The sequence below is a fragment of the Agelaius tricolor genome, unplaced genomic scaffold (assembly GCF_023055355.1).
Source record: "Agelaius tricolor isolate 1412-34295 unplaced genomic scaffold, bAgeTri1.0.p SCAF_19, whole genome shotgun sequence".
Classification (NCBI taxonomy): domain Eukaryota; kingdom Metazoa; phylum Chordata; class Aves; order Passeriformes; family Icteridae; genus Agelaius; species Agelaius tricolor.
This window is the reverse complement of record NW_027269279.1, coordinates 15,047,110-15,065,715: the sequence shown is the minus strand read 5'-3', so window position 1 is coordinate 15,065,715 and position 18,606 is coordinate 15,047,110. Positions and strand designations below refer to the sequence as shown.

Here is an 18,606-nt window from a genome sequence, read left to right as displayed (position 1 = left end):
GAGGAATGCTTTGCCAGGGAGGTGATGGCTGCCTTGGATCAGGTTGCATCCACTTGCTTACACCTTCACCCTGGCAGTGGGATTGAGGAGGAACTGCCAGCTTTGAGGCACTCTTTGGAACCCCTTGTTCAGAGGGGCCTGAATGCAGCCTCCCCTCTCCAAACCCACCCCCAGCTGCTCAGCTGTGAAAGGGGCTCTTGGTTCTCCCCCAGTTCCCTGCCCTGCAGAGCCTGTGTCCCCCAGCAGTGCTCCTTGGGATGCCACAGCAGTCACAAAGTAGATCAAACACCATCTAAACCCTGGCTTGATATCCCTTGAGCTAAATTCCTGCCCTGCCTGAATGTGCCCCAAGGGGGCTTAGGACCCATGGCTTCCAGGGAGCTAAGAAAGATGAGCAGCTTTGCAGCAGCTGAGTGAACAGCTCTGGGCAGCCTGGCTCCATCCCCTGCCACAGCCTGGCTCCATCCCCTGCCACAGCCTGGCTCCATCCCCTGCCACAGCCTGGCTCCATCCCCTGCCACAGCCTGACTCCTTCCTGCTTCCCTCTCCTGCCATCCCTGCTCCCTGCCCTGTTCCCTCCGCTGCGATCCCTGCTCCCTCCCCTGCCATCTCTGCTCCTTTCCCTGCCCTCCCTGCTCCCTCCCCTGCTCCTTCCTCTGCCCTCCCTGCTCCCTCCCCTGCCATCCCTGCTCCTTTCCCTGCCCTCCCTGTTCCCTCCCCTGCTCCTTCCTCTGCCATCCCTGCTCCCTCCCCTGCCATCCCAGCTCCCTCCCCTGCTCCCTGCCGTGCCGGGCCAGCCTGGGCTCATCTCTCCCAGGGAAGTGTCCAACCCATGTGTGCTTTCAGAGAATCATTAAAGTTGGAAAAGACCTCCAAGATCCAGTCCAGCCTTTGACCAAACAGCACTGCCCACTCAGCCATATCAAGAAGTGGTTTTCACATCCAGTGGCTTTTTGCCACTCCCAGGGACAGTGACTCCAGCACTGCACCAGGTTACTGGTGACACCACCAGGAGGGTGAGAACCTCAGGCTGTCCTGGCTCACCTGAGCCTTGGTCCATGTGTTACACATTTCACCTCCCACTTCTCTGTGTGCAGCCATGGGGTAACACCAAAGTGCTGTGTGTAGTAGGAATTTGGCCAGCACCTCTCTGACAAGGGCACAACAAAACACCCGGACAAGTGAATAATTCCCTCACTCCCCAAGGCCAGAGCTTTGGGAAACCTCAGTGAAAGTTACAGGAATGTTTGTCTGTGCCTGCCAGCCTGTCCTTGATGCTGTCAGTGGAAGGGCCCAGATTATTTGTGTGCCTCAAGATCCTTTTGAGTCTCTGCAGATGAAAATCTGTCCTGGTGGTGAATGCAGTGGTGACTCAGCACCAGGGAAGGAGGGAAGCTGACCTTAGGAAAAGCTTTTCACCCCCGTGCTCTGGAGATGTCCAGGAAAAGAAAGAAGATTGAGTGGGGAAAAAATATTATCCCTTGGCAGAAAGAGGCTTTAGAAGAAGCCCAGAGCTTAATGCCAGGGTGATGCTTCAGGTTTTAGCTTTTCTATTTTTCAGATTCTGTGCTGCTTTAGTGTATAATGCTGAGCTTCATATTATGGGATGGTGAGCTCTCTTCACAGAGTAGGGAGACAAAACAATTCCTTCTCTAGCTGGGATCAAGGACAAATGATCCAAATCTCAGGCCCCAGAGCACAAACAACGTGGACTGGAGAGAGAAAAACAAGGAGGATGGGACTGCATGGACTGGAGCTATAACTGGACAATTAACTCCAATATGCAAATGGAGCAGAACTCATAAAAGTGAGAGACCCCATGAGCAGTCGTGCATTTTGGGACCATTTTGGTTCACCTTGGGTGCAGCCCTGGCTGGGCTCTTGTGCTGCCCAAGGTGCAACCATTGAGCCCTCCTAACAAATCCCTGCTTTATTCTTTAGCTCTGCCCAGTCTCTGTTCTAGGGCAGCCTGCACAAGGCATCAAGGGAAGGGCTGCAAACTCTGGGGTCTGGGCACACAGCAGCCTCAAGCCTTGATCCCAGCTCTTTCTGCAGCTGGAGCTGCAGGAGTTTCCTTCCTGCCCTCCCAAGAACAACCCAGGACTCTGGCAGGTGTGGAAGTGACAATTCCAGCAGTAGAACAGAGTCAGCCCTGTAGCAGCAGCAGCTACAGTAGAAGCAACCCCTCCCCTGCTCCAGGTGAGCCCTCAGAGCCCTCTGTGGCCTGTTAAAGCTTGGAGGACAGGGGCAGGGAGGGCTGTCATGGGAATCTTCACTAAAAGCTCTATGTTGATGGAGCAAACAATCTCTGAAGCTGCCACCAGTTCCCCAGGGAAGCAAGCCCTGTCTCTGTGATTAAACCAGAGCCTTGTTCCAGTAGTACTTTCTCACCCTCCCAGGCCTCTCCCTGCTGTGGTCCCACTTCCCAGGAGCTGCTCACATCACCTTGGATGTTCCCCAGGGTATAGTTTTGGCTGCCCACCCAGCCAGGGCAGCTCAGTGGTTGTTGGGGCAGCCACAGTGCCCCAGGGTCTGTCTCTCAGCTCTGGCTTTGATGTACCAGTGGCTGTGCTGCACTCTGACAGCTACAGCTCCTCAGGCACAAAATGTGTCCCTCCAGAGCTGAGGGGGCTTTCCACAGGACACCAAGCTCTCCTCATGGGGTACCCCACACCTTCCTTGCTCTTCTGCTCTCTGATCCTTCAGGGAGCTGGTTTAGCTTGCCAAGGTCTCCCTCCCCCTCACCCCTGAGCTTTCTGCTGTTCTGACTGAGAATGGCAGGAGCAGGATTAGGCTGGGATGCTCTGACCCTTCTGACAGCAGCTCAGCCAATGGATGAAGTCACATTTTCATCAGCATGTGCTTGTTTTTGTGAACATTAATCATATAAAATTCCTACTGGATGAGGAACTCTGACAGAACCTTTTTTAATATAATCTCAGGTAGCCAAATACTGTCCTGTCCTTTTCCTTGCCCTGGAGCCTTGGTCTCTGGCACAGCCTCTCTGGAGGATGAGTTTCTTCCCACTGCCAGAGGGCAGGGCTGGATGGGATATTGGGAATTAGGAATTGTTCCCTGGGAGGGTGGGCAGGCCCTGGCCCAGGGTGCCCAGAGCAGCTGGGGCTGCCCCTGGATCCCTGGCAGTGCCCAAGGCCAGGCTGGGCAGGGTTTGGAGCAGCCTGGGACAGTGGGAGGTGTCCCTACCCATGGCAGGGGTGGGATAAGAAGCACTTTAAGGACCTTTCCAACCAAACCATCCTAGGATGTTATGAAGTGGCCTTACAGCTCTCTCTGGGGAGAGAGCACACAACTGAGTGAGTGCAAGGTCTGTCTCCAAGTGATAGAGATTTGTTTGTTCTGAGCTTTGTCTCCCCCATCCTGATACATTTGGATGAAGGCTCAGTTATGGACCCTCACTGTAACAATGGGATTGAGTCCTGAAGGGAAGATTGGGGTCTTCTGGAGCATCTGTGCTAACTGTTCCCTCCTCTTCTGTGCCTATGGAGAATGCAGCACAGAAGGTGACAAGTGACACCCTCTGAGCATCCCAGTGACATGGGACATCAGTGGCCAAGACCACTGTGCTGGGGCACATCTCTAAGCCCAGCCCTGTTCTGGTTCTGTCCTGCTCCCCACAGAGGGACTGTGGCTGGTGTTGGTCACTCCTTTTATGAGCCAGGCTTGGCTGTGGCTGAGCTGCAGCTGGGAGCCCAGCCAGGGGAAGCAGCTGATTCTCCTTCAGAACAGAGACTTGTACATCAATAAATGTCTCATTACAGATGCTTTCTTCACCCTCTTGGCTTTCATTTCCTCTTTCAGCTTCCCCAGCTTTCTCTCCTGCTGGCTGGAAAGCTGCCTTTCTCCTGTGAGAGCTGAGGAATGCTGGAACAGGGGCTGCTGAGGTGCTGCACAAGCCACATATTTTCTTCAGTGTTTATCCTGACCTTCCATGTCCTGCTCTGTCTCTTTGCGGGATCCGTTTCTGTAGATCCTGCTGTGGCTTCCAGGGACATGTAGGTCCTGTTTGAGTCACTTTGGAAAACATCTGCCAACTGTCAAAACCAGCTGAGAGGAGAGGAGCCACTTCCTTGGGGTAACACAGCTCAGGGCAGGGCAGATTGTTCACTGAACTCCCAACACGAGAAAATGCTGAGTAAGCTCCAGAAAATCCACGGGAAATGGTGGGTTAGGATGGGATTTTCTTTTCCCAAAGCTCCATTATTACCCAGAAACAGCCTCAGCAAGGATGGGGGTGGGTCAGGGGTCCCCCAGTGCCTGCTGAGGTTTGGGATTGCTCACTGGGGTTTTCCACAGTGACACAGAACCCCTGCACTTGTTCCTACAGCCCTGGAGAAACCAGTGCTGCAGGAGAGCCCCTCCAAACCATGTCCCTCCCTGCTCTGCCTGCAGCTGCTGCAGCTGCTGCAAGTCAGTTCTGGGGAAGAGCAAAAGCAGGCAGCTTGTTCTGGCTGCAGCACCACAACAGGGCATGGACAGAGCCTGACCTACTGCAGTACAGTTCTCATTCAAAGCCTGGCCCCAGAGCAGCAAGAGCCAGCTTTGCTTCAGGATTGGGAATGAGCTCAGCAGGGAAGTGCACACAGTGCAAGAAGCTTTACCTGGGCTGTGGGGATCTGTGATGGGAGCAGAGGAAAAGGCAGCAGCTGGAACATGAGGGAAGGAAACCCACAGAGAGAACTGGTTAAAAGCCATTTCCCATCCATACCTCAGCCCTGTTCCACTTTGCAGTGCCCTTTGCAAGGCTGACAGCACCAGCTCAGCCCTGCCCCCTCAGTGCACCAGAGGAGAGCTCAAAGGCTGGGGAAAAGACCCCTGGGCTGACCACAGGCCCTGCAGGGACTGGCCTGGGTTGGCACCAGCCCTGGGGGAGCACAGATCCCAGTCCCTGGCAGGGTCATGAGGCCACAGCACAATGAGGCACGTGGCCAGATCCTAATCCAGCATTTCCCCTCAGCAGGACCACAAAGGCTTGGAGGGGCTGCTCTGATTGCCAGACTCTGGGGTGGGGGTTTGGGGTGGTTTTCCCAGTGTGACCTGCCAGAGGACAGGCACTCTAAACCCTGCAGCCTCCCTTCCAGTGCACTGCCAAAGGCACCAGCCTGGCTCCACTGAACACCACCCAACCAGGCTTCTGCTTCAGTGGGGAGCACAAGAGCCCTGCACAGGGCAGAGACAAGGGCACCTCTGCTGCCTTCACCTCCTCCTGCTCTGACACACAACTGCTGCACCCAAAACCTCCCCTCCACGCTGCTGCCCAGGCTATTTTTGACAAGCACCTGCAGCCTCCTGCCTTCAAGGGCCCCAAGAGGAACAACAGACAGCTTCTACATTTATTAGTACAGTTTAACACAGTCTTGGACAGAGGAGAAGCAGCAGAAACCAACATGCAAAGCAATTAAAAGTCCCCAGGGGCTCGAGGAACAGCAGCCACAGCTCAGCTCCTGTACCTGCTCCCAGCAGGGACTCTGGGGGCCCTTTCCCTGCAGCTGCTGCTCCATCGTGCCCCAGAGCAGCACGAGGGCATGGCAGACACCAAACCTACACACACAGAGAGGAGAGGACAGGCTGGGATTGTGTCTCAGTGAGTCAGGTCTGTATCTGACTGGAATCCAGCATACTCCAACCAGGAGACTGCCTGACCATCCTGAGTGGGAAGGGAGCCATGAAGATTATCAAGTCCAACTCCTGTCATCAAGTCCAATTTCTTAAATGTTGTCTGTGCCAACAGGGAGAAGAGAGATCCTTTGGGAAGAGGTGCTGGCTTCCATAGCAAGTCAGGAGATGAAGCTCAGATATTTCACCACAAATTTCTTGTGTCAGAGCTGGCATCTCTTGGAGCCAGCAGCTCCTCTAAATGCCTGTGATGGATGTTGAGGCCAAAGATTTGCACAGCACTGGAGAAATCCTTGCCAACAGGTAGAAATGGATGTCCCCAGAAGGAAGAGGTGCATCAGGCTTGACTGGCCCTTGCAGACAACACAACAAACCCCACCCTCGTGCTGTGCAGAGCCATTATGTCCTCCTGCACCTCTTCCTTTGGCAGGCCTCCGCATCCGAGCCGCACGAGCTGTCCGAGTCGCTCCCCGAGGATGAGGAGGAGGAAGGCTTCGACGTGCTATAGTTCATGCTCAAGACCCAGCCCAGTTTGTTGTGCAGCACCTGCTTGAGTCCTGGGGGCAGGGGCAGCACCTCCAGCGTGTCCACGTAGTCGGGCAGGAGCTGGCGCAGGCGGAAGCAGCACAGGTACTGCAGGGACGTGCGGCTGGCGCAGGACCGGATCACCTTCATGCTGCTCTTGGCCGCCGTCGAGCACACCATGGGGTAAAACTTCTTGTTCTGCAGCTTTGTGGCTGCCACCCCTGCCAGGGCACAGCACCAGGGAGGGCATGTTAGCTTAGACACAGGGATCTCCCCCTCCCACCTACCCCAAACCCATTAACTGCAAAGCTGTTGGGAAAAGCTTTCCAAAATCCCAATCTATTCAACAACAAACGTGATCTTCCTCCCAACTCGCTTCACACCCTGGTCTTCTGCTTTCCCAGTGTTTTCTGCTGCAGCCAGACTCGAGTTGCTCCCACCCCATCCCTGGCTCTCACCTATGCACTTGCGGTTCTTGAAGAATGTGAGTGTCCCGTGCCACGTGTCCAAATGCACCCCAATAATGGAGCCTTGGCCAAACCTCGAGGAGAAGTTTGTTTTGTCCCCCTTGTGGTGCAGCAGTCCTGAAAACACACCCAAAAAAATGGAAAACCTGCACTCCAGAAATTCATCCCAACTCCCATGCTGCTGGTACAGCCTCGCTCAGTGCCAAAAACATCCCTGCATTTCTGACCCCTGCCCTCCCATCCCAGGGTGGCTGGTGGAAAGGCAAAAGTGAGGTTTTACAACTCCAGAGCACAGGGAGCAGCGCTGAAACCCCAAAGTGCTGATGTGACAGTAGTACCCTGGTGCCCTGGCAGGGCCCCACACCAGGTCTAAGGGCTCTGCAAAAAGTGGGCTGTGATGGTGTTTGCAGGGGTCTTAGGATGAGGGAAGAAATTGGAATGTTGACTCCATGTTTCAGAAGGCTGATTGATTATTTTATGATATATATTATATTAAAGCTATACTAAAAGAATAGAAGAAAGGATTTCATCAGAAGGCCAGCTAAGAATAGAAAGAGAATGGTAACAAAAGCTTGTGACTGACCAAGACAGTCCAGACAGCTGGGCTGTGATTGGCCATTAATTAGAAACAACCACATGAGACCAATCCCAGATCCACCTGTTGCATACCACAGCAGCAGATAACCATTGTTTACAATTTGTTTCTGAGGCCTCTCAGCTTCTCAGGAGAAAAAATCCTAAGGAAAGGATTTTTCATGAAAGATGTCTGTGACAGTGGGCCAGGAGAGATGCTCCAAGGGCTGCGAGCTGCCAGCAGCTGCTCTGGTGTCCTTAACAAAGGGATTCACAGGCCTGGTGGCACCTCCTGTGCCACTGCTGCCCACCCAGCCACCCTGGCCGTGTTACCTGTGTAGGAGAGGCCCCAGCTGTCCTCGTCCTTGCCCAGCAGGCTGCAGAAGGTGTGCCGGTACTTGTCCAGGTTCACGTCCGACGTCCCAATCCCCACCATCTGCCAGGCAAAGCAGGGAGACAGAACACAAGCTCAGTGTCTTTTCAAGCAACAAGACACAACCAAGATTCCACTTCCAGTTCTTGGCTCAGCCCAAAACACCCAGAGGGGTTGGTGAAGCCAAGTTGGAGGTTTCAGGGTGGAACTGAAGGTTCCCAGCTCTGATTTCCTTTCCTAAGTGAGGAGGCACAGGTAAAATGCTGGAGAGGGTCCCTGTCCTGTTCACAGAGTCACAAAATGGTTTGAGTTTTAAGGGACTGTAAAGTGCATCCCATCCCACCTCTGCCATGGCAGGGACACCTTCCACTGTCCCAAGGTGCTCCAAGCCCTGCCCAGCCTGGCCTTGGGCACTGCCAGGGATCCAGGGGCAGCCCCAGCTGCTCTGGGCACCCTGTGCCAGGGCCTGCCCACCCTCCTAGGGAACAATTCCTAATTCCCAAGATCCCATCCAGCCCTGCCCTCTGGCAGTGGGAGCCATTCCCTGTGTCCTGTCCCTCCATGCCTTGTCCCCTCTCCCTCTCCAGCTCTCCTGGAGCCCCTTCAGGCCCTGCAAGGGGCTCTGAGGTGTCCCTGGAGCCTTCTCCTCTCCAGGTGAGCACCCCCAGCTCTGCCAGCCTGGCTCCAGAGCAGAGGGGCTCCAGCCCTGGGGCATCTCCATGGGCTCCCCTGGACTCTCTCCAGCAGCTCCACATCCTTCCTGTGCTGGGCCCCAGATGTGAAGGCAGCTCTGCAGGTGGGGTCTCACCTGAGGGGACAGAATCCCTCCCTCCTGCTGCCCACACTGGGGTCTCAGCCCAGTCCAGGGGGGTTCTGGGTCCTCATGGCCAGGCCATGTCCAGTTCTTATCCTCCAAGACTCCATGTCCTTCTCCCAGGGCTGCTCTTGCTCCAATCCCTGCCCAGCCTGGACTGGTGCTTGGGATTGCCCTGACCCAGGTGCAGCACTGGCTCTTGGGCCTTGTTCAACTTTTTTCCCATGGCCCCACCTCTCCAGGCTGTCCAGATCTCTCTGGATGCCCCATCCCTGTCCTCCAGGTGTCACCTCCCCACACAGCTGGGTGTCAGCTCCAGTCTGGCCGAGGGTGCCCTGATCCCACTGTCCATGTCCCCAGCAGAGATGTGAAACATCTGGTCCCAGTGCCAGCCCCTGAGCAATGTCACTCGTCACTGGTCTCTGTCAACTCCCAACTCTTTGCATGAGATCATCCAGACAATTCCATACCCACCAAGTGGTCCCTCTGTCAAATCCATGTCAGAGACAAGGATGCCATGCAAGACAGCAACAAAGGCTTTGCACAAGTTCAGGTGGATGAGGTCAGTTCCTCTTCCCCCCTCCACACACACTGCAAGCCCATCACAGAAGGCCACTGAATCCCTTAGACATGATGGATGTCATCAATCACATCCACTCTGTCCATGTGCCTTTGCATAGCTTCCAAAAGGATCTGCTCCATGTTTGCCAGGCCCAGAGGTGACACTGGTCAGCCTGTACTTCCCTAGATCTTCCTTATTTCCCTTTCTTAAAATGGGGGTTATGTTTCCTCTTTTCCAGTCACTGGGAACTTCACCAGGCTGCCACAGCTTCTCCAATATGACAGAGAGTGGCTAAGCCACTTCATCGACCAATCCCTCAGATCCCAGGGATGCATCTCATCCAGCTCCCCATGGACTTGTGCACTTCCAGACAGCCTCAAACCTCATCTGCCATGGTGGAACCTCATCCTGCCAGCCCCTGTCCAAACTCCTGGGCATTTCTGCGTGCCCCACACGTACCATGTCAGTGCCATACACTGGGGAGGTCATCTTGATCTCCCAGAAGTGCTGGCCCTCTGCCAGCTCCTTGTTGCCACGGATGGCGGCCGTGCCACAGCTGTACTCCATGTGGAAGTTCACCTTGCGGTTGTCACACGTCAGCAGGGTGGCCGTTGACTTGTTCAGGTCATCCCACACCCAGTCAAAATCTGTTGAGGAAGCAGAGAGGGGACAAGGATGGGCAAAGACCCTCAGGGAATGAGCCTCAAGCCAAAGCACAGGCAGATGTTTGTTTTGAAGGCCTGTTAGTGGGTTTGTTTCTATTTCTCTTATTCTTTAAGAGGATAAATCTTAAGCTGTGCACATCAGAGGACTGCTTGAGGCCTGAACTACTCTGCAGTGTCCCACCAGGGATGGATCAGTGCTCCAATGTCAGCATTCACCAGGCCAAATTTTGGCTGACATGGGCAGAGCCTCCCTTCTCCCCACACTCCTCCTGGGATCAAGGGGTGGCTCTGCCCTGCCACAGGCTCTCCCCCAGCCCAAGCCCACCCTGTGCTCTGAGCCAGGCACCCTGCCAGCCCCTGCAGGGATCAGGAGGGCCCTAAGCAGGGCAGTGTTTCACTGGGGCCTAAGCTGGATCGGAAAGCAGGTCCCAGGGGTGAGCGCTGACGCCATGCCAGCATCAGCCCTGAGCCTGAAACACGACAGCAGGCAGGGGCTGGTAATCCTCCTGTGCCTCAGGATGTAAACAAAGGGATGCTAGGACAGGAACAGGACACTGCAGGGGACCCCTGTAGCAGGCCCAGGGCCTGCAATGCCACCATGGCATTCAGCAGCCTAAATAGGAAATGCCTAGTCATGATGACTGGACCTTAGAAGCCCCTCTCCCACCCCCAGGCATTTGCTTATCTCTCTGTAAGACTATAGGTAGGTCACTTTCCTTGACCCTTACTATTGGACAATTTCTACAACCCCTGTACCCTATATAAAGGGCTACTTTTGCCCAGCTCAGCAGAAGAGCTGTCCCTCAGAACCTTCACAGAAGATTCAATAAAGACATGGCTGTGGAACCTCACACAGCCTTCTCCTCTCTCTCCCTGCATCTGCCTAAGTCACCTAGCAAGCGAAGAGCCAAAATGACAAAATGAGCTGATAACCACTAGAGCTGATATCACCTAAGCTTGCTAAGGTAGCCTGCAGCTGGGAGCTGCTTGGGAACTCAGGCTGTGCTGAACAGGACTGTGCCATCCAGACCTGCTGCAGCCCACTGGGGACACCCCAAAACCCGGCAGAGGCCACATTGTCCCCCCATCCCCAGCCCCTTACACTCATCCTCCTCGCCGCAGCGGCAGTCACGGACACGGTGCAGGGCGTGCAGGCTGGAGCAGTAGGGAGCTTCACTCTGGTTCTCACAGTTGCAGTAGGACTCTCCAGTCACAGGGATGGCACTCGGGATGGAGGGAGACAGGGAGGAGAACTCTGGTTCCGAATCCGAGTCGCTGTGCTGCTGGGGAGAACAGGAATGCTCACTGCTGGGGAGAACAGGAACGCTCACTGCTGCTGGGGAGAACAGGAATGCTCACTGCTGCTGGGCAGAACAGGAATGCTCACTGCTCCTGGGCAGAACAGGAATGCTCACTGCTGCTGGGCAGAACAGGAATGCTCACTGCTGCTGGGCAGAACAGGAATGCTCACTGCTGCTGGGCAGAACAGGAACGCTCACTGCTGCTGGGCAGAACAGGAACGCTCACTGCTGCTGGGCAGAACAGGAACGCTCACTGCTGCTGGGCAGAACAGGAACGCTCACTGCTGGGGAGAACAGGAATGCTCACTGCTGCTGGGCAGAACAGGAATGCTCACTGCTCCTGGGGAGAACAGGAATGCTCACTGCTGCTGGGCAGAACAGGAACGCTCACTGCTCCTGGGGAGAACAGGAATGCTCACTGCTCCTGGGGAGAACAGGAATGCTCACTGCTCCTGGGGAGAACAGGAATGCTCACTGCTCCTGGGGAGAACAGGAATGCTCACTGCTGCTGGGCAGAACAGGAATGCTCACTGCTGCTGGGCAGAACAGGAACGCTCACTGCTCCTGGGGAGAACAGGAATGCTCACTGCTGGGGAGAACAGGAATGCTCACTGCTGCTGGGCAGAACAGGAACGCTCACTGCTCCTGGGGAGAACAGGAATGCTCACTGCTCCTGGGGAGAACAGGAATGCTCACTGCTCCTGGGGAGAACAGGAATGCTCACTGCTCCTGGGGAGAACAGGAATGCTCACTGCTCCTGGGGAGAACAGGAATGCTCACTGCTCCTGGGGAGAACAGGAATGCTCACTGCTCCTGGGGAGAACAGGAACGCTCACTGCTCCTGGGGAGAACAGGAACGCTCACTGCTCCTGGGGAGAACAGGAACGCTCACTGCTCCTGGGGAGAACAGGAACGCTCACTGCTCCTGGGGAGAACAGGAACGCTCACTGCTCCTGGGGAGAACGGGAACGCTCACTGCTCCTGGGGAGAACGGGAACGCTCACTGCTGCTGGGCAGAACGGGAACGCTCACTGCTGCTGGGCAGAACGGGAATGCTCACTGCTCCTGGGCAGAACAGGAATGCTCACTGCTGCTGGGCAGAACAGGAATGCTCACTGCTCCTGGGCAGAACAGGAATGCTCACTGCTCCTGGGCAGAACAGGAATGCTCACTGCTCCTGGGCAGAACGGGAATGCTCACTGCTCCTGGGCAGAACGGGAATGCTCACTGCTGCTGGGCAGAACGGGAATGCTCACTGCTCCTGGGGAGAACAGGAATGCTCACTGCTCCTGGGGAGAACAGGAATGCTCACTGCTCCTGGGGAGAACAGGAATGCTCACTGCTCCTGGGGAGAACAGGAATGCTCACTGCTCCTGGGCAGAACAGGAATGCTCACTGCTCCTGGGGAGAACAGGAATCCTCACTGCTCCTGGGGAGAACAGGAATGCTCACTGCTGCTGGGCAGAACAGGAACGCTCACTGCTCCTGGGGAGAACAGGAATGCTCACTGCTGCTGGGGAGAACAGGAATGCTCACTGCTCCTGGGGAGAACGGGAATGCTCACTGCTCCTGGGCAGAACAGGAATGCTCACTGCTCCTGGGCAGAACGGGAATGCTCACTGCTCCTGGGCAGAACGGGAATGCTCACTGCTGCTGGGCAGAACGGGAATGCTCACTGCTCCTGGGGAGAACAGGAATGCTCACTGCTCCTGGGGAGAACAGGAATGCTCACTGCTCCTGGGGAGAACAGGAATGCTCACTGCTCCTGGGGAGAACAGGAATGCTCACTGCTCCTGGGGAGAACTGGAACGCTCACTGCTCCTGGGGAGAACAGGAATGCTCACTGCTCCTGGGGAGAACAGGAATGCTCACTGCTGCTGGGCAGAACAGGAATGCTCACTGCTCCTGGGGAGAACAGGAATGCTCACTGCTCCTGGGGAGAACAGGAATGCTCACTGCTCCTGGGCAGAACAGGAATGCTCACTGCTCCTGGGGAGAACGGGAACGCTCACTGCTCCTGGGGAGAACAGGAATGCTCACTGCTCCTGGGGAGAACAGGAATGCTCACTGCTCCTGGGGAGAACGGGAACGCTCACTGCTCCTGGGGAGAATGGGAACGCTCACTGCTCCTGGGGAGAACGGGAATGCTCACTCCTGGGTACCCTGGCCATGGCAGCTGGGCCAGCAGAGCTCCCTGAGGGCTCTGCTGGACATCTCCAGGCTCGTGTCACACACAAGAGGCTGTGCCCATGGAATCACCCTGCTCTGGGACATGGATAGTGCCTGCTGAGCCTCAGGGACCTCTCAGCACTCTGCAGTGCAGGTACATCCTGTGTGCCTGCCAGGGACACAGAGCTCTCCCAGCAGGGTGACAGCCCAAGTCTGGAACACACACATTCTGAAGGAAATTCTGTGCTAAAGCTTTGGCACTCACCAGGCAGGTTCCAGCCATAGCAGAGCTGAGCACTGCTCTGGAGAGGCTGTGAAGAGGCTGGGAGGCACAGGAGGAGAAGGGAGAGGGGGCAGAACAAAGGGAGCCAGGTGAGCAGCATGGCTGCAGCTCCTCAGGCCAGCGCTGCAGACAGGCCCACAGGGACAGGGCAGGGTTAAAGGGCTTTTGTTTATTTTCATAAACACAAAAACCTGATTTACTGTTCCCCAGTGCCAAGAGACCACAGTGATCCTGGACTGGACACGGTGAGAGCCACAGCCCAGTTTCACTCATGTGTTATGGGGTTGCCAAAGGGATTCTCTTACCAAGGTTGCAGAGTTACTCTAGGTTTATGTGCTGCTCAGGGGTACCTGCTTGTTATTCACCACCATAGACAGGGGCATTTAATGACAAAAATCCTTTAAACTCATGTTCTTGCAGCTTTTTTAAACAGGGAATTGAAACTGCTGGGGCTTACATCCATACTGCCCTGGCCTGCAGACCCAAGAGCTTGGGTTCTGTCTTTCCTAACTTCTAACTTTCCCAAGTACTGCTGCCTGGAAATCCTGTCAGTCCCATGACTGCAGAGACAGAAAACTGTTCATTTTCTGGGAGCACAGTGCCTGGGTTTGGACACTGTGCTCTGGCAGAGCCTCCTGGCTTCAGTGTGGCTCTGAAGCTCCTGGAGCAGCTCCTTGTGTTCCCACCACTGCACAGGGAACTCAGCTCACACACTCAAGGATTAGGAAAATAGGGAAGGATGGCAGAAGTGAATCAGTCACTCCTTGCACTGTTTCATTCTCGCTCTCCCTGCTGTGTTCCCATCTCCAGCACACCTGGACCAGGTTCAGAAGTGAGGTTCACATTGCAGAGCCAGAAATGTGAGGAAATTTTAGTCTGCAGACACTGCCCTGCAACCTCCACCACCACTCCAAGCCCCTCACAGGCCAGGAGGGATCACAGCCAGCCTGATTAGGGAACTGATCCACTTCAAACACTTATCTAGAGCCCTGCTTCAAAAAAAAAATTTATAAAAATATGGAGGGGCTTCACAGCTGGCCTGCAAGCAAAGCTGAGTTAATAGAAGAAATAACAAGTGATGATTTTCAGGTGTATCCATAGCAAAGAAGAAGACAAGGCCATCAGCATAGAAACAGATTAGAAAAGATACATGAAAATTTTTGTAAGCTAGACCACATGCATAAGTAGATGTGTATATGTGCCTTATTAAATTTCTGTAAAACTTTTGCCAATTATATTGACACTAATTGCTTTGCACCAATGAATACAATAAGTTATTGTGATGTAGTTAATGACTTCAGATCAGGCTTTGTTAAGAGTATATAAGCTATAGAACATGCAAAATAAAAACTTTTTGCTTCCTGGACCCTGATCAGGTGTGGATGTCATGTCCAACCTAACAATAACATAAAAATGCTATATGTACTTTCTGTGTAACATACCTATTCTATGATTGAAAAAGTTTCTAGTTTAGTATCAATATTGACCATTACTGAATCTTTCCTGCTTTTGGCCAGTTCAGACTGGGTATCAGGGGCAGGAAAACAGCCCCTGTTGTAGGGGGATAGAATAAAGAAAATAAAGATAGTGTAGAAAGTGATCTTACCCCTGGGCCAATTATCAAAGATTAGGAGCAGGCCTGACTTTAACAGGCTGCACTGTAAGCAATGGGAAGAAGAGTGCTGTAAAAGAGTGGGGTGGCTGGGTGAGAAGGGAACTGGGGTCACCTGGCTGCTTTAAGAAGAAAGAGTCAGTGCTCAGAGGAGATGCCCATGAGAAAACACTAAGAAGGTGTAGGAGCATCAGGGGATAGGATGGTCAGGACAGACACAGAGATCTCTGTAGCCAGGTCATGGAACTTGGGGTTCATTGCAAAGGGCCTGGGGGCAGGGCCCTGCTGGGAGCTGCCAGCCACAGCTCAGAGCAGGCCTGAGAGAGGAGAGGGGGAGAGAGGATGAGAGGGTAAGAGAGTAAGAGGGTAAGAGCATAATGGAGTAAAAAAGGTAAGAGAGTAAAAAGGGTAAGAGAGCGAAGTTCCCATTCCAATACAATAAATCTTCTTCTGTGTTGAATATTCTAATTCTCACTAACCAATCTAGTACAATATACAAATCCTACAGCATTTACATACAGCCTATAAGAATCATTACATTACCACACTATGTTACTTTTTAAACCCTATAAACTTCTCTTTGGGCCCCTTCTGCCAAGCTGTAGAGTCTGCTCTGACCCCTGGACCTGCCTGCAAGCAGAGGGTGTTGTTTCATCAGAAGGGGATCACCTTCAGCTGGCCATGCCATTGTTTTCCAGTTGTTCAGTAACTGAGGTATCTCAAAGCTTGCTTTCATTTCAATCTCACTTATAGTTTCCATATTCTCAAAATCTTTTGCCAGACAATCCTATTTATAAGGCTTTCCCATTTCATCTTCCCCAGCAGAAGGTATGAAACTTTTGTGATAAGGAGACAAGAGCATGGAACCCCTGCAATGAGATGCCAGCCCCCAGTGGCACCCAGATCCCCCAGCCCAGCCTACCTGGCCGTCGGAGTCGTAGCCCCAGCCCCGTGCCCCGGCCCGGCCGTCGGCCTCGCGCCGCACCCCGCTCAGGACGAAGCGCCAGGCCCGGCTGCTCCGCGGGCGCCGCGCCATGCTGCCCCCACGCAGGTAGGCTGGGGAGGGAACACAGGGTTACACTGCTGCCACACCTCTGCCACGCTTCTGTCACCTCCCCAGGTCACCAAACACCCCAGGGGAACGGCACAAGATCAGCAAAGGAAGTTCCGTGCACATGAAGAGCCTCTGCACACTTCAACCTCTTTCTCCACCCAGGGGCAACTCCTCCCTGAGCCAGGGTTCAGCTGGCCCCAGGAACGCTCCCAATATCCAGCTGTGGTGGCAGCAGCTGTCCCTCTGCAGGAACTGTATCCAGCAGCCACCTCCCACCTGGCCTGAGGAGCTTCAGGGCTGTCAGAATCACAGAGTCCTTTGGGTGGGAAGGACCTTCAAGCTCATCTGGTTCCACCCCCTGCCATGGGCAGGGACACGTTCCACTGTCCCAGGCTGCTCCAAGACACAGCCTCCCTACTGCCCAGTGACCCTCCAGCAGCTGTCCTGGCTCCTGCTCCAGCCCCTGCAGCCTGGCTGTCTCCAGGGGAGGGTGTCCACCTGCAGCTGCCCTCTGATGGAAGACTTTGCTCTCAGTGCTTGGAGAGGAAGAGAAACCACTTTCCTGCTCACTGGAAGGAAACCAGGGTTGTGACAGACCTGTCCCAACTTGCCTCAAGGACAACAGGCAGAAGGGAAGTGATGTCTCAAGTTTTGGCTTTTCTGTTTTTCAGATTCTGCACTGCTTTAGTATGCACTTCTGAACTTTGTATTAGGGGATGGTGAGCGCTCTTCACAGAGTAGGGAGACTAAACAATTCCTTCTCTAGCTGGGATCAAGGACAAATGATCCAAATCTCAGGCCCCAGAGCACAAACAATGTGGGTTGAAGAGGGAAAAACAAGCAGGACGGGACTGCATGGGCTGGAGCTGTAACTGGACAATTAACTCCAATATGCAAATGGAGCAGAACTCATAAAAGTGAGAGACCCCATGAGCAGTCGTGCATTTTGGGACCATTTTGGTTCACCTTGGGTGCAGCCCTGGCTGGGCTCTTGTGCTGCCCAAGGTGCATCCATTGAGCCCTCCTAATAAATCCCTACTTTATTCTTTAACTCTGCCCAGTTTCTGTTCTAGGGCAGCCTGCACAAGGCATCAATGGGAGGGCTGCAAACTCTGGGGTCTGGGCACACAGCAGCCTCAGGCCTTGCTCCCAGCTCTTTCTGCAGCTGGAGCTGCAGGAGTTTCCTTTCTGTCCTTCCAGGGTCAGGGCTCGCAAGAGGAGAAGAACAACCCAGGACTCTGGCAGGTGTGGAAGTGACAATTCTAGCAGTAGAAACCCTTCTCCAGCTTTGCTGAGCACCCACAGCAGCCCAGAAGAGCTGCCCTGCTCCCCCAGGCCCTCACTAAGGCTTAGAGCCAGCACAGAGATCCCAGCACCAACGGTGTAGTCAGACATGGAATCGTTATGGCTGGAAAAGATCTCCTGGATCAACGAGTCCAACCATTCCCTCAGCACTGCCAAGGCCACCATGGAACCATGTCCCCAGGTGCCACAACCACACAGTTTGTAAATCCCTGAAGGGATGGCGGCCCCACCACTGCCCTGTGCAGCAGTGCCAGGGCCTGACCACCCTTTCATGAAGGAAATTTCCAATAACCAACCTAATCCTCCCCTGGCACAGCTTGGGGCCGTGTCCCTTTGTCCTGTCCCTGTTCCCTGGGAGCAGAGCCCGACCCCTCAGCTGTCCCCTCCTGTCAGGAGTTGTGCAGAGCCACAAGGTCCCCCCTGAGCCTCCTTTTCTCCAGGCTGAGCCCCTTTCCAGCTCTCTCAGCCCCTCCTGGTGCTCCAGCCCCTTCCCCACCCCTGTTCCCTTCTCTAGACACGCTCAAGCCCCTCGTGTCCTGCCTGACTGGAACTGCCCCAGGACCGGAGCTGTCTCAGCAATGCCAGCAGAGGGGCCGGTCCCTGTCCCGCTCCTGCTGTCACAGCAGCGCTGTCACCAAGAGCCGCTCACCCCTGCGGGGCCCAGGGCTCCCTGAGGCCTTTCCGGGGACCCGCGGCGCTGCTGCGGCGTGACCCGCACAGCCCCGGGCACCGAGCGGCGCGGGGGGACCACGGCGGGGGGCCCGGCCCGGCTCGTGGAGACAGCGGCTCCACCGAGGGCGGGCACCGAGGCCGGCTGTCCCGGCAGCGGAGGCCACCGGACAGGGCAGGGCCAGGCCAGGCCACGGCGCTTGGGTCGCACAACCAGGCCCGCCCTCAGCCAAACCCCAAGCCCAGCTCTCACCTCCGGCCCAGCCCGTCCCCCGAGCCCCCGGCCCACCTGCCCAGCCCGGCCCGATCCGGCCCGGCACTGCCCCGGCCTGGCCCGCGGCGCTCTGACCTACTTTCCTCTCCCGGGACATAAACAATCCGCTCCCGGCACCGCCCCCGGGCGCCCATTGGCTGCGGCCGCGCCGCGCCCCTTCGCCATTTGCTGAACCCTCTGTCACTCACAGGCGGAGGGGGACGAAGGAGGCGGGGTCTGGGGGAGCCTGGCTCTATTGGGTGCCCCGTGTGCCAATCGCCAGAGAGCGGCGCCATTGGGCGGCCGCTCGCGAAGGGAAAGCACTAAGCCCATTGGCTGATGCGTAT

General features: G+C 55.2%; 1 protein-coding gene across 3 annotated transcripts; it reads right to left on the bottom strand.

Annotated features, from left to right (window-relative positions):
- Positions 1–5,337: 5,337 nt before the first annotated feature.
- On the bottom strand, positions 5,338–18,432 carry SPSB3 (splA/ryanodine receptor domain and SOCS box containing 3). Of its 3 annotated transcripts, none has more exons than XM_071444517.1 (7): positions 18,360–18,432; positions 15,901–16,034; positions 10,716–10,896; positions 9,408–9,595; positions 7,533–7,635; positions 6,618–6,743; positions 5,338–6,380 (listed from the first exon to the last, which is right to left on the bottom strand). In XM_071444517.1, the coding sequence occupies exons 1-7, from the start codon at positions 18,412–18,414 to the stop codon at positions 6,034–6,036; spliced, it is 1,134 nt and encodes a 377-aa protein (XP_071300618.1). In that variant the 5' UTR covers positions 18,415–18,432; the 3' UTR covers positions 5,338–6,033. The 3 variants fall into 3 exon arrangements, with proteins under 3 accessions (XP_071300618.1, XP_071300616.1, XP_071300617.1); XM_071444515.1 differs by having other exon boundaries at positions 18,296–18,387; XM_071444516.1 differs by having other exon boundaries at positions 10,716–10,893; positions 18,296–18,387.
- Between the last annotated feature and the right edge of the window lie 174 nt (positions 18,433–18,606).